This window comes from Suncus etruscus, chromosome 3 (genome assembly GCF_024139225.1).
Source record: "Suncus etruscus isolate mSunEtr1 chromosome 3, mSunEtr1.pri.cur, whole genome shotgun sequence".
In the NCBI taxonomy this organism is placed as follows: Eukaryota; Metazoa; Chordata; class Mammalia; order Eulipotyphla; family Soricidae; genus Suncus; species Suncus etruscus.
The window spans coordinates 35,304,962-35,332,774 of NC_064850.1; the positions used below are offsets into that span (position 1 = coordinate 35,304,962).

The 27,813-nt window shown below is 51.5% G+C and overlaps 1 protein-coding gene across 2 annotated transcripts; it reads right to left on the reverse strand.

Moving 5' to 3' along the window:
• On the reverse strand, positions 1-27,813 carry GPR68 (G protein-coupled receptor 68). 2 transcript variants are annotated; one of them, XM_049769871.1, is made up of 2 exons: positions 27,752-27,813; positions 1-1,583 (listed from the first exon to the last, which is right to left on the reverse strand). In XM_049769871.1, the coding sequence occupies exon 2, from the start codon at positions 1,439-1,441 to the stop codon at positions 350-352; it is 1,092 nt and encodes a 363-aa protein (XP_049625828.1). In that variant the 5' UTR covers positions 1,442-1,583; positions 27,752-27,813; the 3' UTR covers positions 1-349. The 2 variants fall into 2 exon arrangements, with proteins under 2 accessions (XP_049625828.1, XP_049625827.1); XM_049769870.1 differs by lacking the exon at positions 27,752-27,813 and adding an exon at positions 17,989-18,020.

The following is a 27,813-nucleotide window of genomic DNA, read 5'->3' on the forward strand; positions in this document are numbered from 1 at the left end:
AACCCCACCTCTTTTCCTCCTCACTGTGGCCCGGCTGGGTCTAGCCTCAGCAGCTTGGATAAACGGGGTGCATTAACACAGGGGTTCTCTGATACCTACCTAGCCTCCTTTCTGGGCCCTCACATTGCTCCCCTCTTTTAGTCCCCTTAAAAACCTGCATGTGATTTGTTACTATCTTCCTGCAGCACCCAGAATCTGTGGGAGCCCATCACCCCACTCCACCTGCCAACAGCCCCAGTGGGCATCTGGTGGGTGAAAATCCTGCTGCCACCCAGCAGAAAGAGGGCCAACGCTTGGCCACGTTCAGTCCACACCGCAGTGTGGTTCGCTTCATGCCCACTGACCCGGGCTAAGCCATTCCCGCAGCAGCTGCTGCTCCTGCTGTGGCCGAGTTCGGGGTCTGGAAGGCCAAGGGGACCTTAGCCAAGAGTTCAGGTTCCTCGCTTCGGCCGGAGACGTCGGGAGTGCCCAGCGGGTAGGCTTCCCGGGTCCGGGGGGTCCGGGCACAGGGTAGCAGCGCCCTGCAGGCCCCACGGAGGCGCGCCAGGTCACGGTGTGTGGTCTCACTGACAAAGCAATAGAGCACCGGGTCGGCCACGCAGTTGAGGCTGGTGAGCAGCAGGGCGAAGTGGTAAGCGTTGAAGACGCGGCGTGCAAAGTCACAGCCCCATTCCCAGATGCTGCGGACGAGCAGCAGCACGTGATAGGGCAGGAAGCAGACCAGGAAGATGACCACGGTGCTGAGCACCAGCCGCTGGATCTGGGCCTTGCGGCTCTGCTGTGTGCCGTGGCTGCGACGCACGGCCCGCAGGATGCCCTGGTAGGCAGCGGCCAGCAGGCCCAGTGGGAAGAGGAAGCCCACGAGGAAGCGGTAGTAGTTGAAGGCGCGCTGCCAGGGCAGCAGCGGGTAGTGCTCGAAGCACAGGCGGTGGTGGCTGTGGTGCTCCTCCACCACCTCGGGGTACTGCAGGAAATACATGCTCACCAGCAGCTCCTTGGCCCAGATGGCCACGCTGATGGCCAAGGCGGCCTTGAGCGTGCGCACCTGGTGGAAGCGAAAGGGATGCGCCACGGCCAGATAACGGTCGATGGAGATGCAGCAGAGGAAGGCCACGCTGATGTAGATGTTCTCGTAGAGCAGGATGCCGCACAGCTGGCACGACAGCTCACTGTAGGACCAGTTGTCATGCTGCAGCACATACTGCAGCCAGAAGGGCAGTGAGCAGATGTAGCACAGATCGGCCAGCGTGAGGTTGCACAGGTATACACCCAGCTCGTTGCGCGCCTTGATCTGCAGGTAGCCGAAGTAGAGCGCCAGGCAGTTGGCCGGGAAGCCCACCAGCAGCACAGCCACATAGACCACGGGCGCCAGCGTCTGGTGGATGGCGTGGTCGATGCTGCAGTTGAGCAGAGAGATGTTGTCGGTGCTGGTGTTACCCATAATGCCGCTGCGGGGATGGGGGGCTTGCTGTACACACCGCCCCCCACTCCCTAAGGCCTCAGGTCCTGGCCCAGGGTCTCCACCAAGGTCATCTTGCTCAGAGCCGTCCTGAGGTGAGGCCTGACTGGTGCTGGGGGCGCCCCTGAAAGTCAAAGGCAAACAAGATTGAGCATGATGAAATCCCACAGAGTTGCTGCACCCCAACTCTGGAAGTCACCTCACTTAGGTGCAGTGGTTCAGTGAGTATCTGAATGGGGCTTGCACGGAGGCACTGAGCCATGGCCCAGTTCTTCCTGACCCCCCCCCGTTCTTCCCTCTCTTCCCTCTCAGAGGTTGGGCCATAGCCCTCAGTGATCAGGGATTACTCCTGGTGGTGCTCAGGGAATCCTATGCAGTGCTGGGTCAGCCTCAAGTAAGGCAAACACCTTCCTCACTATACTATCTCTCGGGCCTCACCTACCCTTACCCTTGCCCCTCCGTGGACAGGCCAACCAAAGAGCTTTACTTTGCCAATCCCGCTTGGAGAAATAAGATCAGAGATATGGTACAGGTGTGAAGACACTGGCCTTGCATCTGTTTGTTTTCGGTTTTTGTCTTGGGGCCACACCCAGCAGAGCTCGAGGGTTACTCCTGGCTCTGCATTCAAAAATTACTCCTGGTGGGCTTGGAGGACCACATGGGATGCTGGGGGTCGAATCCAGAGATCAAATCTGGATTGGCCTTGTGCAAGGCAAACACCCTATCTACTGTGCTATTGTTCCAGGCCGCCTTGCATCTGGATTTGGATCCCCCAGTACTCAATGCTCTCCATCTTCACCACTGCCTACTCCCCACTGCCAACACCATAGGGAAGTACTTCCAAGCAGAGAGCCAAGAGTAGCGCCCAAACATTGCAGATGTGACCCTCAAACCCTGCCCCAGCTGCCTTAAAGCTGGGGACTAATTCTGACTCCCATTGTAGCTGCTGGTGTCACCTGTGGCCATCCATGCACCTCAGACATCTCCCCTGCCTGCTCCTGAACCATGTTGGTGGACTCTGAGGCCCCGCCCCAGTGGAGGCCACACTATTCAGAGGACACACCCACAGGTATAGCCAAATAAAAGGACAAAAAGAGCAGGTCCCTGTAAGCATCCTGATGATAGCCCCTCCGAGGTAGATGCCTGCTTTTCTATTTGTTGTTTTGGGGCCATACCCAGCAGTGCTCAAGGGTTACTCCTGGCTCTGTGCTCAAAAAATACTCCTACCAGGCTCAGGGGACGATATGGGATGCCGGGGATCAAACCCAGGTCAGCCTTGTGCAAGGCAAATATCCTCCCTCTGGTGCTATTGCTCCAGCTCGACATCTGTTTTTCATCTTACAAAAACATCAGAGAACAGAGCTGTGCAGCTGATTCAAGCCTTGACTCTTGAGAACTCTCCTGGTGTGAACCAGGACACCCCTGGCTTCCCACATCTCAGACCCCACACCCCACTGCTGTCTTTGGCCATCATCTGCTCAGCAGCAGTCACAGTATTGTTCCTGCCTAAAGTCACATGGTTTCTCCTCACCCCTACACTAAAACCAAACTCCTACAGAAACTACAAGAACCAACCTATTGTGGCCCCAGCTCTTTCCACCTGGCCCACAGCCATACTATCTACGCCACAATGTGTGCTGCTGCCTCACCTAGAGTTCTAGCCCTTCCCATGCACCCACTCCAGCCCCAGGACTGCCTCCCTTTCTGCCAAAATTCAACTTCCAACTTCCCTTCCACTAAAGCCTAATGGACACCCTGCTTTTCTCTTTCCTCTTGTTATCTATGATTTTAGCCATTTTTGTTTTTGTTTTTGGGTCACACCCAACAGAGCTCAGGGGTAATTACTCCTGGCTCTACGCTCAGAAATCACTCCTGGCAGGCTCGGAGGACCATATGGGATGCCGGGATTTGAACCACACTGTCCTTCTGCATGCAAGGCAAACACCCTACCTCCATGCTATCTTTCCAACCCCTAGCCTAATTTTTTTTTATTTTGTGGGGTCTTTGGGCCACATCCAGTGATGCTCAGAGATTACTCCTGGCTCTATGCTCAGGGGTCATTCCTGGGATACTTGGGGGCCACATGCCAGGAATCAAACCCAGGTCAGCCACATGCAAGGCAAATGCCCTTCCCACTGTACCAATACTGACTGACTGCTTTTTTTTTTCTTATCTATATAGTATATTTCTTTGTTTTCTCTCTGTCAAACCCTGAGCCAATCAGTTTTCCCTGCAGAGGTTCAGGAAAAATGAACACATAGGGCAGAAGAGACACAGAAGAAAGAGCTATGGGAGGTGGAGAAGGCTCCTCCCCATGGCGAAGAAGATGAGAAAGGCCAAGAGCTCCCAGGCCTCCCAGAAGGAAGCAAGAAAGCACTTTTGCTTCAGAGAAAGGCTTAGGTGTTGTTCATCTGTTTGTTTTTGCACTACACCCAGCAGCACTCGAGGCTTACTCCTGGCTTTGCACTAAGAAATTACTCCTGGCAGGCTTAGGGGGGGCCATTGGGATGTCAAAAATTGAACCAGGGTTGACCATGTGCAAGGCCCATGCTGTGCCTATCGCTCCAGTCTTGTATTAGTTTATTTTTATTTAAACTTTTTAAAAATTTAGGCACTATAATTTACAGTACTGTTTTTCTTTTTTTTTTTTTTTTTGTTTTTGGGTCATACCCAGCAGCACTCAGGGGCTACTCCTGGCTCTATATTCATAAGTTGCTCCTGGCAGGCTTGGGGTACCATATGGGATGCCGGGATTCAAACCACCATCCTTCTGCATGCAAGGCAAACACCTTTCCTCCATGCTATCTCTCCGGCCCCGATTTACAGTACTATTAAAAATAAGTGCCATGGAGTCAGAGTGGTTCGAATCCCGGCATCCCACATGGTCCCCTGTGCCTGCCGGGGGCGATTTCTGAGTGTAGAGCCAGGAGTAGCCCCTGAGCACTGCCAGGTATGACCCAAAAACCAAACAAACGAACAAACAAAAATATATATAAGTGCCAGGCCTACAGTGCTTGAACACAAGTCTAGCACACGCGCGCGCGTGTGCGCGCGCGCACACAGACACACACACACACACACACACACACACACACACAGCAGTGCTCAGGGCTTACGCCTGACTCTGTGCTCAAGGATGACTCCTGGTGGGGCTGAGGGAACCATACAGGGTGCCAGGGATTCAACCTAGATTAGTTGTGGAGTTGTGTGTAAGGCAGGTGCCCCAACTGTTGGCTGTACCATCTCTCCAACCCCTACCTGCTTTGAGCTGATTTTTTTGTTTGTTTGTTTTTGGGCCACACCCTTTTGACGCTCAGGGGTTACTCCTGGCTATGCACTCAGAAATCGCCCCTGGCTTGGGGGACCATATGGGACACCGGGGGATCAAACCGCGGTCCGTCCTTGGCAGACACCTTACCTCTAGCGCCACCTTCCCGGCCCCTCCCCTGCCTGCTTTGCTTCTTTATCGCCCACATAAGCCTTCATTCTAGGTCTGTCCCTAAGTTCCCTGGTGGTCTAGTGGTTAGGTCTAGTTAGGATTCAGTGCTCTCTATGTCTGTCCCTCCCTCTGGCTTTCAGCATGATCCCTGCCTGTTCCAACCACATAGTTGCAAATGGCATGATCTCATTTTTCATCTTCCATTGTGTAGCTGTGCCACTGTCCTTTTATCCACACGTCTGTTCTTGAAAATTGGGCTGTTTCCAGATTTAGGCTATTGTGACTAGTGCAGCAATGAACAAAGAAGTGCAAATATCTGCGGTGGGGATGATAGCACAGTGGTAGGGTGTTTGCCTTTCAAGCAGGACCCAGGTTCAATCTCTCCAGCATCCGATATGGTCTCCCAAGCCTGCCAGGGGTGATTTTTGAGCACAGGGCCACACCCAGCAGTACTCAGAAAATACTCCTGATTCTGCACTCAGAAATCATTCTTGGGGGTCGGCGAGGTGGCGCTAGAGGTAAGGTGTCTGCCTTGCAAGCACTAGCCAAGGATCAGGACCGGGTTCGATCCCCCGGCGTCCCATATGGTCCCCCCAAGCCAGGGGCAATTTCTGAGCGCTTAGCCAGGAGTAACCCCTGAGCATCAAATGGGTGTGGCCCGAAAAACCAAAAAAAAAAAAATCATTCCTGGCAGGCTCAGGGGACTATATAGGATTCTGGGAATCAAACCTGGGTCAGTCGCTTAAAAGGCAAACACCCTACTTGCTGTACCATCACTGCAGCCCATCTGAATGTAATTTTGAGCTCTTGAGGTAGATACCAAGAAAATAAATGGCTGGATCCTTTGAAAACCCAATTCCTAGGTTTTTATTTTGTTTTGTATTGGGGCCACACCAGGTAGCACTCAGGAATTACTCCTGGCTCTACACTCAGAAATCATTCCTGGCAGGCTCAGGAGACCATATGGGATGCTGGGAATTGAGCCTAGGTCAGGCGTGTAAAAGGCAAATGCCCTACCCACTGTGCTATTGGTTGCAATTTTCTGAAGAATCTCCATATTGTTTTCCAAAGCAGTTGACCCAGTCAACACTTCCACCATTAGTAGGTGAGGCTCCCTCCCCCCCCCCATCTACACCAGCACTGGTTGCTTTTGCTTTTATTTTGGTTGGATATGTGGCCACCCCCATTTAAAACATCTCTTTCTCCGGTCTGCTTGGCCTCCAACCCAGAGCCTTGTCAGCATCTGATGCTTTTTTTATTCATTTCCTGGCCCCGACTGACCATCTGTCCTCTCCAGCAGAGCCAGAAAGGGCAGCGAGTCACAACATACTCCAGACGGTATCTCACAGACTAACCTCCGTGGAGGCATGTGGGAATGTCACTTCCCATGTTATAGGGGAGAAACAGGGACTCAAAGGGGATTTGACTTGTCCAAAGCCAGCTCAAGCAAGAAAGCACTAAAAAGCACTCGAAGGTAGGGGCCAGAGCAGTGGCACAAGCAGTAGGGCGTTTGCCTTGCATGTGCTAACCTAGGACGGACCGCAGGCAGTTCAATTCCCGGCATCCCATATGGTCCCCCAAGCCAGGATCAATTTCTGAGTGCATAGCCAGGAGTGGCCCAAAAGCAATAAATAAATAATTAAAATAGGAGTCAGAGCAGTGGCGCAAGTGGTATGGCATTTGTCTTGCATGTGCTAACCTAGAACAGACCATGGTTCAAACCCCGTATCCCAGGTGGTCCCCCAAGCCAGGAGCGATTTCTGAGCGCAGAGCCAGGAGTAACCCCTGAGCATCACCAGGTGTGACCCAAAAACCAAAAATAAAATAAAATAAAATAAAATAAAAATCCAGTCTCCAGGGCCTGGAGAGATAGCACAGTGGCGTTTGCCTTGCAAGCAGCCGATCCAGGACCAAAGGTGGTTGGTTCGAATCCTGGTGTCCCATATGGTCCCCCGTGCCTGCCAGGAGCTATTTCTGAGCAGGCAGCCAGGAGTAACCCCTGAGCACTGCCGGGTGTGGCCCAAAAACAAAAACAAAAAACAAAAAAAAGAATCCAGTCTCCAACCCCTGCTCCCTGTGATGTCCAGTCCCCACCCAAGATTCCCCCAGCTTCTCAGGTCCCCTTGGAGGACTGACCCCTCTTCATGTTCACCTCTAGGTTCTCCCCAGAGCTCATTTCTGGGGTCAGTGATGATGAGGCAGGAATCATTTCTCCTGTTTAAAACTACAGTTAAAGGGGCCAAAGCAATAGCACAATGGTAAGGCATTTGCCTTGTACTCAGCCAACACAGGACGGATCCCAGTTCAAATCTAGACATCCCATATGGTCCCCCCCAAGCCTGCCAGAAGCGATTTCTGAGCACAGAGCCAGGACTAACTCCTGAGCACCGTCAGGTGTGACCCAAATTTATATATACATACATACATACACACCGTTAAGACAATTGGTATATAGGGTCAGAGAGATAGGACAGCAATAGGGCATTTGCCTTGAATACGGGTGATCCAGGTTTGAATAATTTCTGAGTGCAGAGCCAGCAGTAACCCTGAGCACAGCCAGGTATGGTTCCCCTACCCCCCCCCCCAAAATAACAAGAGGCAAGAGATAGCATGAAGGTAAGGCATTTGCCTTTCATGCAGAAGGACGGTGGTTCAAATTCCGGCATCCCATATGGTTCCCTGTGCCTGCCAGGGGCGATTTCTGAGCATAGAGCCAAGAGGAAGCCCTGAGCATTGCTGGGTGTGACCCAAAAACCAAAATAAAAAACACAGTGCTAACTAACATAAACATGATCCTCTGAATCTCTTGGTCTCTATGGAAAACACGGAGATTTCTCCCAAAGAAGTGGAGAGAGAGAGCAGGGCTAGAAGGCACTTGGCGGGCATGTAGCTGCTCCTAGTTTGAATGCCAGCACTGCATGGTCCCCTAAGCACCGCACTGCCAGGAACATATGTTATCTTCAGAAGCCTGACTGCCTGTTAGCTTTATACCCGCCGCATTCACCTCAGAACCACCTGCTGAATAGAGTAGCAGACGCATAGTCCGAGCTGAAGGAGAAAGACCTCATCCTCCATCCCTCCATCAGCCAGCCCCCCATCAAGGGTTTTTCTGCAACAGTGACCCAAAAACTAAAAAACAAAAAAAAATTAAAGGGGGCAGGAGGGATAGCATGGAGGTAAGGAATTTGCCCTACATGCAGAAGGATGGTGATTTGAATCCCAGTATCCCATATGGTCCCCCGAGCCTGCTAGGAGCAATTTCTGAGCGTAGAGCCAGGAGGAACTCCTGAGTGTTGCCGGGTATGACCCAAAAACCAAAACCAAAAAAAGAAAAAAAAATTCAAAGATACTACCATAATCATATTGCCTAAACTCTCAAAACAAAAACAACAAAAATAAAATAAATTTGCAATCAGCCCTGTTTAAAAAATCTTTTGTTATCTCTGAACCATGTTTCTGGGACATAAAGAAACTTCTAGCTGCCACACAATCCTCCACTGACTCCTAACTGCCCTCCACATCCTCTTTCCACCTCCTTGCCCTCCACATCCTCTTTCCACCTCCTTTCCACACGAGCTCTTGATTTGGTGATGCTGGGAATGTGAGGATATCACTTGAATGGAACCGGATAATATTTGAACTCTTTGGGGGTATTTTTTTGCCACACCCAGAGACACTCAGGGGTTACTCCTGGCTATGTGCTCAGAAATCAGTCCTGGCTTGGAGGACCATATGGGATGCTGGGGGATCGAACTGTGGTCCGTCCTAGGTCAGCTGCTTACAAGGCAAACACCCTACTGCTGTGCCACCACTCCAGCCCCTGTTTGGGGTATTTTTATTTCGTTTTGGAGGCTTACTACTGGCTCTGCACTCAGAGATTATTTCTGGTAGGCTCAGGAGACATATCCCTCCCATCCCATATTTAGCCTATTTTTGATGGACTGATTGGTGTTACTTAACAACAAATTCAAGGCTGTTCTGTGTGAAGCCTGGGTCAGAACTGCCTTTCTCTGAATGAATGGGGCCCGGAGAGATAGCACAGCAGCGTATGCCTTGCAAGCAGCCGATCCAGGACCAAAGGTGGTTGGTTCGAATCCCGGTGTCCCTGCCTGCAGGGAGCTATTTCTGAGCAGACAGCCAGGAGTAACCCCTGAGCACCACCAGGTGGTGGCCCTAAAACAAAACAAAACAAAACAAAACAAAACAAAAAAGACTGAATGAATGGTACGGGCCCCAGGAGATGGCTCAAAGGAATGGAGCACATGCTTTTTTGTTTGTTTGGGGCCACACCTGGCTACACTTGGGCTTACTCCTAGCTCTGCAATCAGGAATTATTTTTGCCAGGCTTAAGGGACTATATGGGATGCTGGGGATCAAATTTGGGTTGTCCATCTCCAAGGTGAATGTCTTACGCACTGTAGAATCACTCCAACCCATGCAAATGCATTTGAGACCCCCTCAGATTTGATTCCCAGCACTGCAGGGTTCTCCCAAGTGCCACAAGAGTGTGATCAGAAAACAAACAGGGGCTGGAGCAGTGGCACAAGCAGTAGGGCATTTGCCTTGCACATGCTAACGTAGGACGGACTGCGGTTCGATCCCCTGGTGTCCCATATGGTGCCCCAAGCCTAGAGCGATTTCTGAGCAGATAGTCAGGAGTAACCCCTGAGCATCACCGGGTGTGGCTCAAAAAAAGGGGGGGGGGGAAGGAAAGGAAAGGAAAGGAAAGGAAAGGAAAGGAAAGGAAAGGAAAGGAAAGGAAAGGAAAGGAAAGGAAAGGAAAGGAAAGGAAAGGAAAGGGGAAAGGAAAGGAAAGGGGAAAGGAAAGGAAAGGGGAAAGGAAAGGATGGGAAAGGAAAAAGGAAAGGATGGGAAAGGGAAGGAAAGGAAGGGAGGAAGGGAGAGAGAGAGGGAGGGAGGGAGGGAGGAAGGGAGGGAGGGAGGAAGGGAGGAAGGGAGGGGTGGAGGGAGGAAGAAAAGAAGGAAGGAAGGAAAGAGAAAGGGAGGGAGGGAGGGAGGGAGGGAGGGAGGGAGAGAGAGAGAGAGAGAGAGAGAAAGAGAGAAAGAGAGAAAGAGAGAAAGAGAGAAAGAGAGAAAGAGAGAAAGAGAGAAAGAGAGAAAGAGAGAAAGAGAGAAAGAGAGAAAGAGAGAAAGAGAGAAAGAGAGAAAGAGAGAAAGAGAGAAGAAAGAAGAAAGAGAGAAAGAAAGAAAGAGAAGAAAGAAAGAAAGAAAGAAAGAAAAGAAAGAAAGAAAGAAAGAAAGAAAGAAAGAAAGAGAGAAAGAGACAAAGACAGAAAGAGAGAAAGAGAGAAAGAAAGAAAGAAAGAAAGAAAGAAAGAAAGAAAGAAAGAACCGGAACAATAGTACAGTGGATAGGCTCTTGACTTGTACATAGTCTACAGGGTTTGATCCCTTGCATCCCATATGGTCTCCTGAACCCACCAGGAGTGACTCCTGTGTGCAGGGCCAGAAGTAAGCCCTGAGCGTTACCAGGTGTGAACTCAAAACAAAAAGAAACAAACCTGAAGAACACAACAAAAAGATGTTCCAATATTACTGTGTTCATAATATTCTTCAGTATTCTAGTATCTACATGCTCTCTTTCCTTTCGTCAAAGGACCTTGGCATCATTCCTACCCTTTATCATAAAGAAGGATCAGACAAGGGTCTGTTAGGGACCCTATTCTTCCTCCTGGGTATGCACCCTGCCATGGAATTACTGGATCACACTTGGAGGGACTATTTTTAGATTTTGAGGAACTATCATTCATGGTGGCAGCGACACCAAGTTACATTCCCACAAGCTAAGCACAAGTGGTTTGGGGTGGGGTTTTGTTTTTGTCTCAGCTTCTGCGTTCTGGTGGAGAAAGAAAGGGGAGAAGGGGAAAGTGGGGACTGTGACCCCACAACCTGCCTGCAGTGCAGTCTGTGAGTCGCAATCTGCATTCAAAACCCTTCCCTTCACCAGCAATTTGGTCCCTCCACTGCTAGCCCACATTTATGGGCTCTGAGGGACTAACTTGGCTAACAGAGAAGCGGACAGTTGCTGAGGCCTCCAAAATGTTCCCGGAGTGGCTGCCTAGTGACCCCACTTTCTCCCCAGTCCAGCTCCATCCACCCCCAAGATAGTGAAGTCCAACCTCTAGCACAGGCCCCCACGGGCCGGCAAAACAGATTGGTAAAGCCACAGCGCAAACACGTCTGGTCACGTCTCTGGAATCTCGAAGAGTCACCAGCCCTGGAGCCTGTTGTTTACGAATGTGAGAGTAGAGAGGGGTGGGGAGGTGGGGGGGGGGGTGTCCGGGCTCAGCCCAGAGCTTCCTCTTCCTTGGGCCCATGTCAGCCAGAATCTTGGCAACTGAGTCAGAAAGCTTGCAGCCTGCAGGACCAGGACGAAGCATTTGTTGAAGTTTCATAAAACTCAGCCTCATCTGTGGTCTTGAAGCTCAAAGTGGGGTCTTTGCTGCTGTAGTTCTTGGCCCAATATGTGTGAGGATAACCTGTGATGTTTGCTTATTTTGGGGGCATTGGGTCACACCTAGCAGTGCTCAGGGATTACTCCTGGCTCTGCACTCAGAAATCGCTCCTGGCAGGCTCAGGGAACCACATGGGATGCCGGGAATCGAACCAGGGTCCGTCCGGGATTGGATGATTGCAAGGCAAATGCCCTACCACTGTGCTATCTCTCTGGCCCCAACCTGCTGGATTTGCTAAAGCTGAGAACACCAGAGTTTCTGACTCAATGGGTCAGCAAGCTCCCTAGCTGTGAGCTCTGCCCTTTACTTTCAGTTGCCAGGCACTCAAAGGTCTAGAAGGTTCTATGTCTGAACAGGTGTGCTCATGAGTGCCCAGGCTTCAGAATAGACAGCTAACTGTGCACAAGCAGAAAGAGGCAGCTGCCCTGGGACAGCAAGGCTCAGGTCTCCTGAAACAGTGACCGTCGGTGCCAGGATTTACTGTTTTTATTTGCAAGATATGGACCTGGCGAGATAGCACAGCAGCGTTTGCCTTGCAAGCAGCCGATCCAGGACCAAAGGTAGTAGGTTCGAATCTCGGTGTTCCATATGGTCCCCCGTGCCTACCAGGAGCTATTTCTGAGCAGACAGCCAGGAGTAACCCCTGAGCACCGCCGGGTGTGGCCCCAAAAAAAAAAAAAAAAAAAAAAAGATATGGGGGCATTGTTTGTTTGTTTGGGGGCCATACCTAGTGGTGCTCAGAGGCTACTGCTTACTTGGTGCTTGGGGTGGCTCCTGGCAGTGCTCAGGTAAACCATGTGACTCAGGATCCAGAGTGAAGTCCCTGCATGCTCAGCTCATTGAGCAATCTCTCTGGCCCTTGCTGCAAACTCTATATCCCATAGAACACATCAGATATGCTCCTTCAAAAGGGCCTTCACAACAGCCCGATAGTTATTCTCCCCCTGTCCAGGATCAAGACACTAAGCTCAGGCACGTGGCATGGCTTTCTGCACAGGCCAGTCACTCACTAGGAACCATTGTGTATACATCTGTCAAGTTCCCAGGTCCCAGGCTAGACACAGGCAGCTCAGAGATAAGCGAGATGCAAAGGTCCCTCCCTCCCTCCCGTAGCTCCTTACTCTCGCACACTCGATGCTGGGTTTTCTGCAGGTGGGCTCAGTCCTGAGAACCTCAGGGGTCCTGGCCATAACCTACCTTGGTTCATAAGAACCCCCTCTTCCACTACCTTCTCCCTGATCTCTTCTGGGTTGGGTGGCTCCGTGGTCCCTCCCTCACTGTCTGACTGTCTTTTGTATCTCCTCGTCTTACCCACAGCATGCAGTTAATCATCCATCACCCCTTCGCTTTGTGCTCAGGGCTTAATCTTGGCTCTGTGCTCATAGATCACTCTTGGCGGCGCTGAAGGATCAGATGCTGTGCCCAGGATGAAGCTGGGGTCAGCTGTATATAAGACAAGTGCCTAATCCCCTCTGGATCCCCATGGTACCTTTTTTATAGAGGGGCTACACCCAGCAGCATTCGAGGTTTACTCCTGGCTCTGCAGAAATCACTCCTGGTGGTGCTCAGGGGAACAATGCTAGGGATTGAACCCAGGTTGGCTGCATGCCAGGCAAACACCGTGCCTGCTGTATTATCTCTCCAGCTCCCGTACTGCTACTGTTTTTGTTTGTTTGTTTTTAGGCTACACTCAGCAGTACTCAGGGGCTACCCCTGGCTCTGTGATCAGGAATCACTCCTGGCAGATTCGGAAGACCATATGGGCTGCCAGAAATTGAACCCAGGCTGGCCATGTGCCAGGACAAGCTCCTTATCTATCCACTGTACTATCTCTCTAGTCCCATGTTACCCTTTTAAACTCCAAAATAGTTCCTATTTCCATTTCCTCCTCTCCAGCTCTCTCATCAGTACCCTACTTTTAAATTTAATTTATTTCATTTGGCGAGGTGCATCACATCCAGCAGTGTTCGGAGCCACTTCCAGCTGCATTAGGGGGACCATTAGGTATCAAGGATTGAACTCAGGCTTGCAAAGCATGCTTGCCAGCCCTTTGACCCCTCGCCAGCGCCCCAGATTGGGGCGATGGAGGTTTCCTCCCTGAACAGAGAAGCGTGAAGGACCTGGAGCATGTAGTTTACAAAATGAAATCCCAGATTTAATCCCTGGCACAAATGGTCCCCTGGGCACTGCCAAGTGTGAAACCATGAGCACAGAGCCAGGAGTAGCTCCTAAACACTGCCAGATGTGACCCAAAACAAAACAATAAAAGAATTCCTGGGCCCGGAGAGATAGCCCAGCAGCGTTTGCCTTGCAAGCAGCCGATCCAGGACCAAAGGTGGTTGGTTCGAATCCCGGTGTTCCATATGGTCCCCCGTGCCTGCCAGGAGCTATTTCTGAGCAGACAGCCAGGAGTAACCCCTGAGCACTGCTGGGTGTGGCCCAAAAACCAAAAAAAAAAAATTCCTGTCAAGGGGACGGAGAGATAGCATGAAGGTAAGGTGTTTGCCTTGCATGCAGAAGGACGGTGGTTCGAATCCTTGTATCCCATATGGTCCCTTGAGCCTGCCAGGAGCGATTTCTGAGCATAGATCCAGGAGTAACCCCTGAGTGCTGCCAGGTGTAACCCAAAAACCAAAAACCAAAATAAATAAATAAAGAGAGAGAGAGAAAGAAGAGTTCCTGTCAAGAACCAGTGCCACAGCTCCTAGATGCATTTTCTGCCTCTACCTTAACACCCTCAAAGCTGAGGTGTGGAAACCGTTATTCTGCCAAGAGGCATTTGAATATTTCTTTTTTTTTTTTTTTTTTTTTTGGTTTTTGGGCCACACCCGGTAACGCTCAGGGGTTACTCCTGGCTATGCGCTCAGAAGTTGCTCCTGGCTTGGGGGACCATATGGGACGCCGGGGGATCGAACCGCGGTCCGTCTCCTAGGCTAGCGCAGGTAAGGCAGGCACCTTACCTCCAGCGCCACCGCCCGGCCCCGCATTTGAATATTTCTAAATTCATCCACAGGCCATACTGTGTAGGAGGCAGACTGGCCACACTGCCCACAGAAACACACAGTGTCTGTCCCTTCATGGACCACACCCAAACCCCACCCCGCACCAAGCCATCCTCTTCACCCCTTCTGCTCCAGATTCTTCCATGTCTCCGCCACCGTCCTTTCCTTTAGCCACTCAGCACCACTTCGCTTGCTCATTCACTCATATGACAAAGATTCACTGAGTTTCCTTCCTAGGGAAGGCTCTGAGCCAATGCCAGGTTCCAAGATAATTCAGGTTGCAGCTGGCCTCATGGACAGGGGATAGAGCATGACACTAGCCCCTCTTGAAACACCAGACCCTCTCGTGGGCAGGGGAGAGATTGAGACACCAACTCCCGCTCCAGAGCACAAGAGTTCACAGGGGTAACTGATGCTCTCAAAAGTCCAACAGCAAGTATGCAAAGAAGTCAGAAAGACTGCTGCAGGGCTGGAGAGATAGCAGAGTGATAGGGCATTGGCCTTGCCGACCCAGAAGGGATTCGATTCCTGGCATCCCATATGGTCCCCCAGCCTGTCAGGGGCTATTTCTGAGCACAGAGCCAGGAGTAACCCCTGAGAGCAGCTAGGCCTGGCCCCAAAACCAATCAATCAATCAATAAATATTTTTAAAAGAAAAAAAGAAACGCTGCAGAGCTGAGGTCCCTTTCTGCCTAGGGAGATAAGTCACGTAGCAATTGTCTAAATGAGAGAGGATTGGGGAATTAAAAGCAACTCAGCATGACAGGGGTTAGATCTGGACCCTGCATGGTCAGCAAAGAAACAAGACCGTAGAAACTGACAGCTCTTTAGAAGGAGAGCAGACAGGGTCAGGAGGGAAGCTGAAATAAGGTTCCTTTTGGGGGGAATTTGGAGGTGCCGGGACCTCACACTGAGCTGTACCTCTCTACCCTTCTTCAGTACATGGAGAAGTGGAGTGGTGGGTAGGAAGGTATGTGAGAAAAAAGAATGGATGTGACTGTAATGGGAGATAGGTGAGTAAGTGAACATGCGGATGGATGGGTCAGTGATAGAAGGAGGATAAAGGGTAGATGGACTGAAGGTAGATGAATAGGTGAGCGGAAGAGTAAATAGATGGATGGGAAGTAGATAGAAGGGAAGGAGGGTGGAAGGGAAGAAAGGAATGGATGAATGGATGGATGGGTGGGTGGGTGGGTAGATAAAGAGATTGATGAGTGGATGAGGGATAGCAGATGGTGGGATGGATGAATGGAGATGAATGGAAGGAAAGATAGATGGAGGGGTGAGTGGAAGGACAGATGAATGGATAAATGGAAAGGTGGATGGATTCATGGTAAATGAAGGAGGGTGAGTGGGTGGGTTAATAGATGATGGGTAGCTGGGAAGGTGAGTGGATAGAAAGGTGAAGGGTGAGCAGGTTGGTAGAGGATGGGTGAAAAAATGGGTGGATGGGTAGATTTTGGTTAGGAACAATGGAGGATGAGGGGTGTCATGGAGGGTGGGGAGGTGGACAGGAGGTGGGAGAGTAAATAGATGGGTGACTGGATAGATGGATGGAGGGTATGTGGGTATGTAAGCACAAATGAGGAGGGATGTAACACAGATATGTAAATGCAGGTGGTGCCTGGTGGGGATATCTGAGGCTAGATATTGGCTCCGTTACTATGATATCATTACCAGGAGGAAAAGTGGGAAGGACACATGCACTCACTCTCCCTTCAGCATTGGTTTGAGCTGACTGAGACTCAGCTTAAGGGTATGTTTTCTTCCCCAGGCTTCATTATAGCACCCCCAGACAGGTTGTACCCCCAAATGGAAGCTGAATTTTGCTGAGTGTCCCTTTTCTCCCTGGTCCCTATCAGACTTTTGCTTCTTTAAAGTGACAGGACACAGGGCCAGAGAGAGTTCAATGGGCTGAGTATAGGACTGCGTTCCAGGAGAGTTAGCACCACATGGTCCCTGAGCACTAAGCTGGGAGCAGCCCTTATGCATCTTTGGGTATGATCCGATCCCCCAGATTAAAAATTGGAAACATGTGGTGGATGTGGAAGGGTTCTATCACTCTTCCCATGTATGGAGGGACATTTGACCAAGCCTCATCTACTGAGAGCTCTCCTCAAGCCCAGCACCTCTTCCATCTATACCCAGAATCATTTTTTCCAGCACCTACTTTACAGATAAAACACTCAGGCCCAGAGGGAACAAAGCACCAACAGGACTCAGTTGCAGAGGTCAGGCTTGGGGTTCAGGCCCACCAGTGCCCCAACTCTGCACTCAGCACCTCCAGACCTTGCCAGGCCACATGTTAGTCCCAGTCTCAAACAGTGCTCCTATTAGCTCAGTCAACAACAACCCCTTCCTACAGGGCCCCCAAAACCAAAACAGGAACTTCACAAATCAGCCCAGTCTCTGAATGCCAATCTTCAGTCCAGGGAGTCTCCAGAGCCACAGAGAAGATGAGAAATGCAGCCCCAAAGGAGAGGAAGGAAGGGTGTCTGGCTGTCATCCCTTGGGGGCCGCCAATTCTCCCAAAGAGACCGAGGTGCCCTGAGGGATGCAGTGAGCTGTCAACCCCTTTTCCACAGCACATAGACGATTACTCACCGTCCTGGGAGCCGCTGGGGAAATCACAGAGCTGGAGTGGGGGGGGGGGGGGAGTGCCCAACTCCAGCTTCCCTTCCCCTGCAGCTGGTCAAACCTCCCGTTTCATTTCCTTAATCCCACTCTCCCACACACCCACCCACCCACCGACACAAACACACATGCTCAACAGCTCTAGAGGTTGGAGGCTATACTGGGTGAAGAAGGAAAAACCCGTTGCTTTTTCTTTATGTCATCCCTGTCTTTGTGCCAAACAGCTCCACTCCAGCCACAATCACAAAGAGACGGGCTGGAGGGAGCATCTCGCCTCAGCAGCCCAGAAACCACTTTGGAATTCGGTCACCTTTGGGCTCGGATGTATCTCGGGGTCATTTCACAGAACCCAAAGCCCAGAGAAGCAAATCTGGGTGAATCCATCATGCGGAGTAAACCTGGATCTGAACCCCCAAACCAGACGTCCAGCACCAGAGGCTGCCTATAAGGGTTTGAACACTCACAACAAGAAAGAAGCACAGTGTCTCCGGTAGGGGACATGGGGACACAACACACACACACACACACACACACACGAGACATCATACACACACAGCTCAGTAGGGAGACACCACACACACACACACAAACACACAAGACCATACAAACACAGAAGGGAAGAGACACCACACACACACAAGATAGACACCACACACACACACACACACACAAACCTGAAACAAACCCGATGATTTTACCAGTAGAAAGACAACACACACACGTACACACAGAAGGGAGACCACACCACACACACACACACATACACACGAGACATCATACACACACAGAGCTCAGTAGGGAGACACCACACACACACACACACACACACAAACACACACACAAGAAAGACACCACACACACAAGATAGACAACACACACACACACACACACACACACACACACACACACACACACACACACACACACACACACACACACACACCCCTCTCAAACTAACTTGCCCGCAGCCACGCTTACCTTCCAGCTCGCCGGGCGCCTGGCTGCCTTTCCGCCCGTTTTCTCCACGCGGATCATGGGTGATGACATGGATTCCTGCGGCCGCCCACTGGGGTTTGCAATCAGTCTCACTGGGCCCCCGATTGCTTGGCCCCGCTGGACCCCCAGGAAAGAGCCGCCAGGCGGGGAGGAGCAGGCGGCCCGGGGAACTCCTCAGTGGAAGGCGGCTCAGAGGGGAGGAATTCGGGTTCTTGGGGAGGAGCCGAGGCGATGGGGCCCACCTGGACGTCCCGCCGCCGAGAGAGATCACGCCCCCCTCCAGCCGGTTCCGGCCCGGCGCCTCCCCAGCTGTGTCTGGGATGGTCCCTGCAGCAGGGAGGCTGCCCGGATCGGGCCCGGAAGCGCGCTCGGGGTCCGGGTCGGGATGGGCGGACGCCAGGTTACACGCACCAGCAGCCCAGGGAGAGGGCTGGGTCTCTGGACTGCCGGGGAGCGGAGACTCTGGGGGCTGGGGCGGGGTGGCGGGCGGAGCTGGAGGAGGGGAGGGGTGGTCCCACCCACCAACACCAACCCACCCAGTCACCTCTGAGCACCCAGAAAAGGCAGCTAGCTCCCTTTTGAGCCACTCGTGAAGGTTAGAATCTGGGACACTTGAAATAACTGGGGATGCTGACTCCCATCTCTCTCTCCTCTCTCTCTCTCTCTCTCTCTCTCTCTCTCTCTCTCTCTCTCTCTCTCTCCTCTCTCCTCTCTCTCTCTCACTCTCTCTCTCTCCTCCTCTCTCTCCTCTCTCTCTCTCTCTCTCTCTCTCTCACACACACACACACACACACACACACACACACACGGGTACTGCAGCCCTTTGTCACCATCATCTAGGTCAGTGTGTTACACCTTTAAAAAAAGACCCAGATGAGGCCAGAGAGATAGCACAGCGGTAGGAAGTTTGCCTTGCAAGTGGCTGACCCAGGACCTACAGTGGTTGGAATCCCGGCATCCTATATGGTCCCCTTGAGCCTGCCAGGAACGATTTCTGAGCGCAGAGCCAGGAGTAACCCCTGAGTGCCGCCGGGTGTGACCCAAAATCTAAATAAATAAATAAATAAATAAATAAATAAATAAATAAATAAATAAATAAAAAATAAGACCCCAGGAGACCAGAGCAATTGCACAGTAGGGAGGGCTCTTGCTTTGCACGTGGCCAACCTGGGTTCAATTCCCCAAGTCTGCCAAGAGTGATTCCTGAGTCCAGAGCCAGGAATAATCTCTGAGCACTGCCTGGTGCGGCCCAAAATCCAAAAAGAAAAGAACCAGAAGGGCCCCAACGATAGCACAGCGGGGAGGGTATTTGCCTTGCAGGCGGTCAACCTAGGTTTGATCTCTGACATCTAAGTGCAGAGCAGAGCCAGGAGTAATCCCTGAACATAGTGGGGTGTGGCCCCAGAACATAAGAAAATAAAAAAGACCTAGGAGCTGGCCAAAGAGGTAGTTTAGTAGGTCAAGTGTTTGCCTTGCATATGACCAACCTGAGTTCAATCCTGGGCACCCAATATGGTCCCTGAGCCCCCAGAGTAATTCCTGATCATCACCAGGTGTGGCCAAAAAGAAAAGGCTTAGGAACTTAAAAAAATAACACAGTATGGCCAGAGCAGTGGCGCAAGCAGTAGAGCATTTGCCTTCCACACGCTGACCTAGAACAGACAGCGGTTCGATCCACCCATCCCCTGGCATCCATTATGGTCCCCTAAGCCAGGAGTGATTTCTGAGGGCATAGCCAGGAGTAACCCCTGAGTGTCACCGGGTGTGGCCCAAAAAGCAAAACAAACAAACAATGCCCACAGTCCAATGAAACTCATGAAATGCGACTTTTTGGGTTCTTCCTTTTATTTTATTTGTTTTAATGGCCACACCCAGTGGTGCTCAGGGGTTGATTACTCCTGGCTCTGCATTTATGGTGGGCTTAGAGGACCATGTGGAATGCTGGGAATTTAACTGGGGTCGACTATCAGCAAGACAGCAAACACTCTATCCCCTGTGCTATCTCTCTATCCTCCCTGCTCCCATGGTGAAATGAAACTCTCTGGGGGTGGGGTGGCAGCACCATTGCTTTTCAACTCTCTCTGGGGGTCCTACCTACTAGAGCTGAAGCCAATGAAGCCCCAAGTTCAATCCCCAGAACTTACATGCCTCCTTTCCTCAGCACCAGGAAGTGTTCCCCTCACAGCAAGAAAACAAAACTCTGGATGCTTCCAAGGGCTGGAAGTGGCTGGAGATAGCCTGGATCCTGTTCAGCCCAGCAGGGAGATGGTATCAGGTACCGTGCTGCTCAGGGCCATGCCATGAGACAAGCATATTTGTTCTGAAATAGCCTGGCCCAGGGCATGGCATGTCTGGTGACTTGGGTCTGGTGGGATCTCCACTCTGTGTCTCATCACATCACCTCCAACAGACCTGCAGGTTTCCCAGCCGCCCTCCTCTCATAGAGAGGAATCCGGGGCCCACAGAGATCCATCAACACTGGCTGCCTGGGTTTAACCTTCTCCCTCTGTTGATCTGGCTTTGTTTGTTTGTTTGTTTGTTTTTGGAGGGGTATCCCAAGCATATGGAATATGGAATGTCAGGAATTGAACCTGGGTCAGCTGCATGCAAAACCATGCACCCTTCCAGCCAGGAAGACACATGCAGGAGAGCCTCATGGGTGATGTGGGGCTCTTTCCTCCACGAGGAAGCCCTAGAGACAGTCTGAAGGGCACAGAGGACCAGAGATGGGCTGACCACTGAAAGGATAGCTGGAAACAAAGGCAGATGCAGAGGTGTATGCCAAGTCATCCCCAGGACACCCCCACAAAAGGCATTTTCGGTCCTGTCTCAAGGATGACCCACATACATACATGTGCCATTTACACTATCACTGTCTACATCTGCAGGTCTGGCTCCCTGCCTCCACTAGACCCCAAGATGCCCCTAGACTGCCCTGCCCCCTCTGCTGGCAGCAGACTCAAGCTCCCCAGGAAGGGACCAGTCTCTCTGAGGGCCTAGGGTCCCCATTCTCCCCACTCCCTAGGCCTTGGGGAATGTGGGTGGAAGGACAAAATGGGCTGAGCCATCAGCTGAGGTGAGCCATCAGTGAGGTGCCTGTGGTAAGGGCGGAAGCCAGACTAAGTCTGCTGGTCCCTGCAACAGGAAGAAGCACCAGCAGCAGCAGGGAGCCAGCAATCCACAAGTAATGGCCTTGGGTTATTAGAGATCCCCATGACTTTTCTCCCCAGAAGCCCAGATGCAAACCTAGCAGGAATGATAAACATGAGTTTACAATAAAATGAAGCCTCAGGCTGGAGAGACTGTACAGCAGGGAGGGTGCTTGCCTTGGCAGACCTGGCTAAGATCCCAGGCAAGGTCCCTTGAGTTCCTCCAGGAATGGTCTCTGAGCACAGAGCCAGAAGAAAGCCCTGAGCACCACTGGGCATACCCTCCACCCCCACCCCCCAAAAAAAAAACCCACTAAGTCTTGATGCTGGAGAGATGGCTCAGGGGGTAAGGACACAGGTTTCATCTATGCAGAGCACTAAGTTTGATCCCCAGCACCATATGGGACCCCCAAGCCCCACTAGGTGAGGTCTGAGTACACCCATATTGCTGGACCTACACAGTATCTCATTGCAGGCCTAAGCACTAAGCCTTGGCCCCATGGCCAAGGAATGGTTCCTAGTCCCCAATAACATAATTAAAAATAGGGCCAGAGAGATAAGATGGAAGTAAGGCATTTGTTTGCCTTGCATGCCGAAGATCGGTGGTTCAAATCCCGGCATCCCATATGGTCCCCTGAGCCTGCCAGGAGCGATTTCTGAGTGTAGAGCCAAAAGTAAGCCCTGAGCACTGCTGGGTGTGACCCAAAAATCTAATAATAATAATAATAATAATAATAATAATAATAATAATAATAATAATAATAAAGGTGCTGGGTCAGCTCAAAGTACAGTGGATAGGGCATTTGCCTTGCAAACAACCAACCCAGGTTCCATCCTCAGCATTCCATATAGTATCCTGAGCACCAGGAGGAGTAATTCCTGAGCGCAGAGCCAGCAGTAACCCCCTGAGCATTGCTGGGTATGGACCAAAAATCAAAAGTAAATAAATAACAAAGGAACTGGGGGTGTAGCTCATTAGGAAAGCAAATGTCTTGCATGAAGGAAGCCTGATTTGATTCTGACACCACCAATCAATCAATGTGTAGTGGAGGTGGGAAAAGATGCCAGTCCCCACTTTTTTCTTCTGTCTTCAGTGCAGAGTGAGGGGGTTGAGAGTTGGGATCTCGGCTCCCAAGAAAGTCGCAAGGACTTGGGTCTTTGTATTTGCAGCCCCAGACACAGCAATGAGGGACCCAGCCGACCCCAGAATAAACAGTTGGACATAGAGCCAGGGCCCCAAGAGTTTTCTGGAGAGACATTCTTTGTTTCTGGGAACAAACCTTGGGCCTCACACATTCCAGGAACATTCTCTACCTTTCAGCCGCACCCATATCTGAGCAGGATCTCCTGGAAGGGTCAGGAGGCTACTAAAGGCTAACAGAGCCAGAAGTAACCCCTCAGCGCTGCCGGGTGGGACCCAAAAACCAAAAGAAAAGAAAAAAGAAATCTCTAGGCAAAACCAAGAATCTGTTTTTGTTTTTTTTTGGGGGGGTCCCACCGGGCAGCGCTCAGGGGTACCATATGGGATACCAGGATTTGAAGCACGTTCTTCTGCATGCAAGGCAAACGCTATCTCTTCGGCCCCAAGACCAAGAATCTTAATTCCCGTCTCCACTGCCTGACTGCGAGAGCTCAAATCACAAACCTTGATGCCACGGACATGAACTAGCCTCACAGGAGAGACAGGGGTCCTGTCCACCCTCTGACTCCCCTGGGTGGGAAGACCTGGGGGCAGGCCCTCCAGGAGGAAGGACCTTTGCGCCCCCACTGTTCTACCAAAGTGGCCAGAGAGGCCGGGCTGACATGGGAAGCGTCTGCCCTTTACCGTTGGCTCACTGGCTACAGAAGCCTCTCTGACTCATCTCCCTGGGCTGCCCTTGACCATCCAGGCGCAGACTACAGCTGAGAGGCTGAGCCAGAGGCTGCCTGCAGCAGGTCAGAAGCAGCTTGGTGGAAGGGAAGACAAAGGCCGGAAGGAGGAGCAGAGAGAAAGTCCCAAGTGCCCAGTGCCCAGCACTGCAAAATTAGCAAGGAAGTGGGAACAGCATGGACGGACACAACTGTTTCCAGCCACTTGTTATGTGCTGGGTTTTTTGGTTAGGTTTTTGAGGCCACATACCAGTTGGAGCTCAGGCCTTTAAAGCAGCAGTGCTCAGAGGGATCTTGCAGTGTGGTAGATGAATTCAGCCTCCAGTGTTGCTAGAGCCATCCTCTGGGTCCTCTGTGCCTGGTTTTAAACCTGAGCTCTGCTCCAGGAGTGAAGATGATTGTGGGTCTAGAGCAAAGCGGATTACACTAGATGCATGCAGAGTTACAAGCTGAAAAGTGCAGAGCTAAGTCCTGACCCCAAGACAGAGCTTTTGACCACTCAGAGTTTTCAGGAGGAGCTGTTGAAACTAGCAATCGTAAATGTAGTTTTTATCCTCCATCTTCCTTTCCCTCTCCCTTTCCCCCGCCCCTCACACCTGGCAATGCCCAGGAGTCAGTTGTGCAGACCAAATTGGTATCTATATGGGAGCTGGATTGATGTCTGTTCATTCAAGGAGAAAGGGCCCCTAGGAGACATGAGCTCTGGCCCAGCAGACACCCTGAGCACCTTGAGGTACACAGCCCTGAGTTCCTGCAGGGTTATTGAGGGAAACTTACTATTGGGCTGAGACTGCATGCACAGCCCAGCCAGGACCAGCTCTGAATTCAAGTCAATGCCTGAATGCCTGGTACTGTGGTCAGTACCCCCCTCTAGGTGATAAGGGCCAAGCTCTAGCCACAGAGAACAGTGGTTTGGCACGAAATAAATGAGCAAGGAAAGTAATAGTCTATGTGTGAAGGAATCAGTGACTCTCTAAAGCCTTTCTTTTTTTTTCTTTTTCTGATTTTTGGCTTTGGGCCATACCTGGCCATGCTCAGGGCTTACTCCTGGCTCTATACTCAGAGATCACTCCTGGTGATGTGAAGGGCATCAAGTCTGGGAAGGTTGCATGCAAGGCAAGTACCCTACCTGCTATACTGTAACTCTGGCCTCTCTGTTTTCTCTTCCTCCCCTCCTCCTTCTCTCCCACTCTTTCTTTTCCCTTTTTTTTCCCTCTCTCCCACCCTCTCTCATCTCACCAGCTCCATTCAGGGATTGCTCAATGCACTCAACCCTTTAAACAATCTCTTATGGCCCCTCAAATGCATTTCTTGGCCATGAAATTAAGAGGTAATAAAACTGGGACAGGTGTCAGGATATGCTAAAGGCCTCAGAAGAAGGCAGACTTTGATTTGGAGAGGCAAGGAGTGCACCCTGCCACTTGTGAAAATGCATTACAATTGCAGGTCACAGAGGAGAGAGAGTCTTTCATCTCTCTTTGGAGAGTCTGAGGTCTTAGCAAGCAGGTCGGCCTTCCTTCCGGTGCCAATACCCACGCCCACCCTTAGCCACCAGCTTCAAGGTTGCCATAGTAACCACAGGGCCTGCACCTCCACCAGCCTCCATGCAGTCTCCCCATGCTCCAGTCTGTCCATTAATAACCTAACAGCACTGGACACTATTCCCTCCAAACAACAGGCAGACATGCTCTGGAAAACAGACTTCTCTAGGGAACAGAGAGCCACAGACAAGGCCACTGCACCCCTCTGGGCTTCCTGTCACCAGCTCATTTTCTGAATCCAAATGACTCTCCCAGGGGCCTCCCCTGGCTGGCAAAGCCTGGGTTTGGCAGTGCTGAGAACTGAAGCTTTTAAGGTCCCTAAGGGAAAACAAGACCCAGACCCGCCTCAGCCCTGGATTCTGGCCCAAACAGGCTGCACATGGTTATTTGTGTCTGCTGGTTGGTCTCCACTGAGGGCACATCTTGTCTCTAAGCTTTGTTGGACCTGATTAAATCATCTGTCATCACTGTACCCAGAAAGAAACCCCCCCAAAAGGCAAAAGGGGAGTCTTTCTAGTCATGGTTGATTCCAAGTGACAGCAGACTGGTCCATTCTCTTCTCATGGACATGAGGGTCTGAGTCCCCAGCCTGGATCTAGGGGACTCTGTGACTGACCAATGGAATATGGTGGAGCTCAAGGCTGCCTGGGCTTGAGCGCCTACTTCCTGTCTCTTGGGTTGGAGCTCCTGTAGCCTAAGAACCATGATGAGGTGACTGTAAGCTAGCAGGCCACTCTTCCTCAACCATACTGGGGTATCCCCACTGAGTCCCCATTGGCAGGTTCTAAGCCTGTCACCCTGGCAAAGGGTCCTCCATTTCCAACCAGGTCATCTGAGCTGAGACCCCAGGTTGCAACCGTCCTTTAGTCATAGAGAAGCAAAACCCAACAACAACCAACAAGGCTCTCTAACTCCCATTCTCCAGCTCTTGGACACACTTTTGCTTTTCCCTTTCTTTTTGATGTTCGGGCTACATCTAGCTGTGTTCAAGGTTTACCCCAGGATCTGTGCTCGGAAATCTCTCCTGGCATTGCTTGCAGAACTTTATGAAGAACCCAGACTGTGCCTTGAAGTAAGGCAAGTGCCTTAGGTGCTGTGCTATTGTACTAAACAAGTGTGGTTGTTTTTTGTTGTTTTGGGGCCACACCTGGCAGCACTCAGGGGTTACTCCAGGCTCTATGCTCAGAACTTACTCCTGGCAGGCTCAGGGGATCATGTGGGATGCCAGAGATTGAACCCAGGTGGGCTGCATACTAGGAAAACACCCTCTCCCCATGCTTAAGTCTGTCCATTAATAACCTAATAGCACTGGACACTATTCAGGCCTCCTCTCCACAAGTTTTTTTTTTTGTTTTTTTTTTTTGGTTTTTGGGCCACACCCGGCGGTGCTCAAGGGTTACTCCTGGCTGTCTGCTCAGAAATAGCTCCTGGCAGGCACGGGGGACCATAAGGGACACCGGGATTCGAACCAACCACCTTTGGTCCTGGATCGGCTGCTTGCAAGGCAAACGCCGCTGTGCTATTTCTCCGGGCCCTCCTCTCCACAAGTTTTATTTTCTCCTACCTCCTTCCCAGAACACTGACAGACCTACTGAGGTGGGCTGTGCTCTCATGGTTATTTGATTTCCTAACAGTTTCGTGAGATGGGTCTGAGCCAAAGAGTAGAGCACCTGATGAATTGATTTAGTCTGTCAACTTGGGTTGGTATATATATATATATATATATATATATATATATATATATATATATATATATATATATATATATATTTGGATTTTGGGCCACACCCGGTGGCGCTCAGGGTTTACTCCTAGGTATGTGCTCAGAAATCACTCCTGGTTCCAGGGACCACATGGGATGCCTGGGATCGAACCCAGGTCTGTCCTGGGTCAGCTCATGCAAGGCAAGGCGATTGCCCTACCGCTCTGCGATCTCTCCAGCCCCTGTTTTTGTTTTGTTTTGTTTTGTTTTTTTTTAAACATCCCGTAGTGCTTGGACTTTACTCCTGGCTTTGCACTCAAGTATCACTCTGGAAAGCCTGCAGAGATCATATGGGATGCTGGGATGGGAACCAGGTTGGCCCTGCTCAAGGCCTAGTGCATGCAAGGCCGGTGCCCTCCCCGCTGTCCAATTGCTCCTAAATCCTGACTTGCACCATCTTTTGTTTTGTTTTGTTTGTTTTGGGGCCACACCTGGCAATGCTCAGGGCTACTTCTGGCTCTGTCTCAAAAACTATTCCTGGTAGGCTCAGGGGACCATATAGAATGCCAGGGATCACACCCAAGTGCTTGCAAAGCAAGCACCCTCCCCACTGTGCTATTGTTGGGGGGTGGGGGCTGGCAATCTTTTAAGCACGCCAGGAAGCAAACACTACTCTCAGATCCATTTCACAAAAGGCAACAAGGAGGCTTGGAAAGTCTCCTCCCTCCACTACCCTGTATAGATTCAGGCCTGGGAACTCTCTAGGCCAGAGCCAGGGAAGGGGTTCAGCTCTCCCCTCCTTGGGGGTTTCTATGATCCAGCTGGGGGATATCCAGCTGCCTGCACATTTTTGGAACAAAGGGAAGGAATCCCTACGGAATGTGCCTGTGCTAGGGACACCCAGCTGCGGCCAATGAAGAGTTAACTGGCTGACAACTTTTATTTTTATTTTTCCTGGACATAATTGCCAGGTGGCCTTGGACCAGCTAAGGGGGCGGCAGCTAAACCAGGGCACAGCTGGGAGAGGAAGCTGGAGGCACTGGGGGTCCACACCCTCTGAGCCACTCAGGACACCCCACCTCTGCCACTAAGCCCGGTCCTGCGTGTCCACCTCCCCGCATCTACTCACCCTAGCACCTGCCCCGCCCCACATTCGCTCAGCCCCCCAAAACTCTCCCGTCCCGCCCACCATGCACTCGCACCCTCTCCAGCTAGCTCGACTCGAGCTCCCGCGCTTTCTAGGCCCTATCACGTCCCCCCCCCCCCACATTTGCTTCTGCACTAGCCCAGCCGCCCCACATCCGCCCCCCTCTCCCTGCACCTGCGGGTTCTGCCCCCTGGGTCCCAGATCCCGGTGGGAAGGCGCTGAGCTGGTCGCCTGCACCCCTGCCTTGACACCCCTCCCTGCACGCGGGTTCCCAGGCCTGCACCCCAAAAGCTGATGAGAGCCAGAGGCTGATTCTGGGGGGGTCGCACGCAGGTACCTGAGCCACAGGCTGGAGAATGGAGGAGCACAGGTGCCTCTCCCCGGCCGGCCGTGCTCTCT

What these genes read in the sequence shown, in the direction of transcription:
- GPR68 (XM_049769871.1), bottom strand. Translation starts at nt 1,441, where the DNA reads ATGGGTAACACCAGCACCGACAACATCTCTCTGCTCAACTGCAGCATC.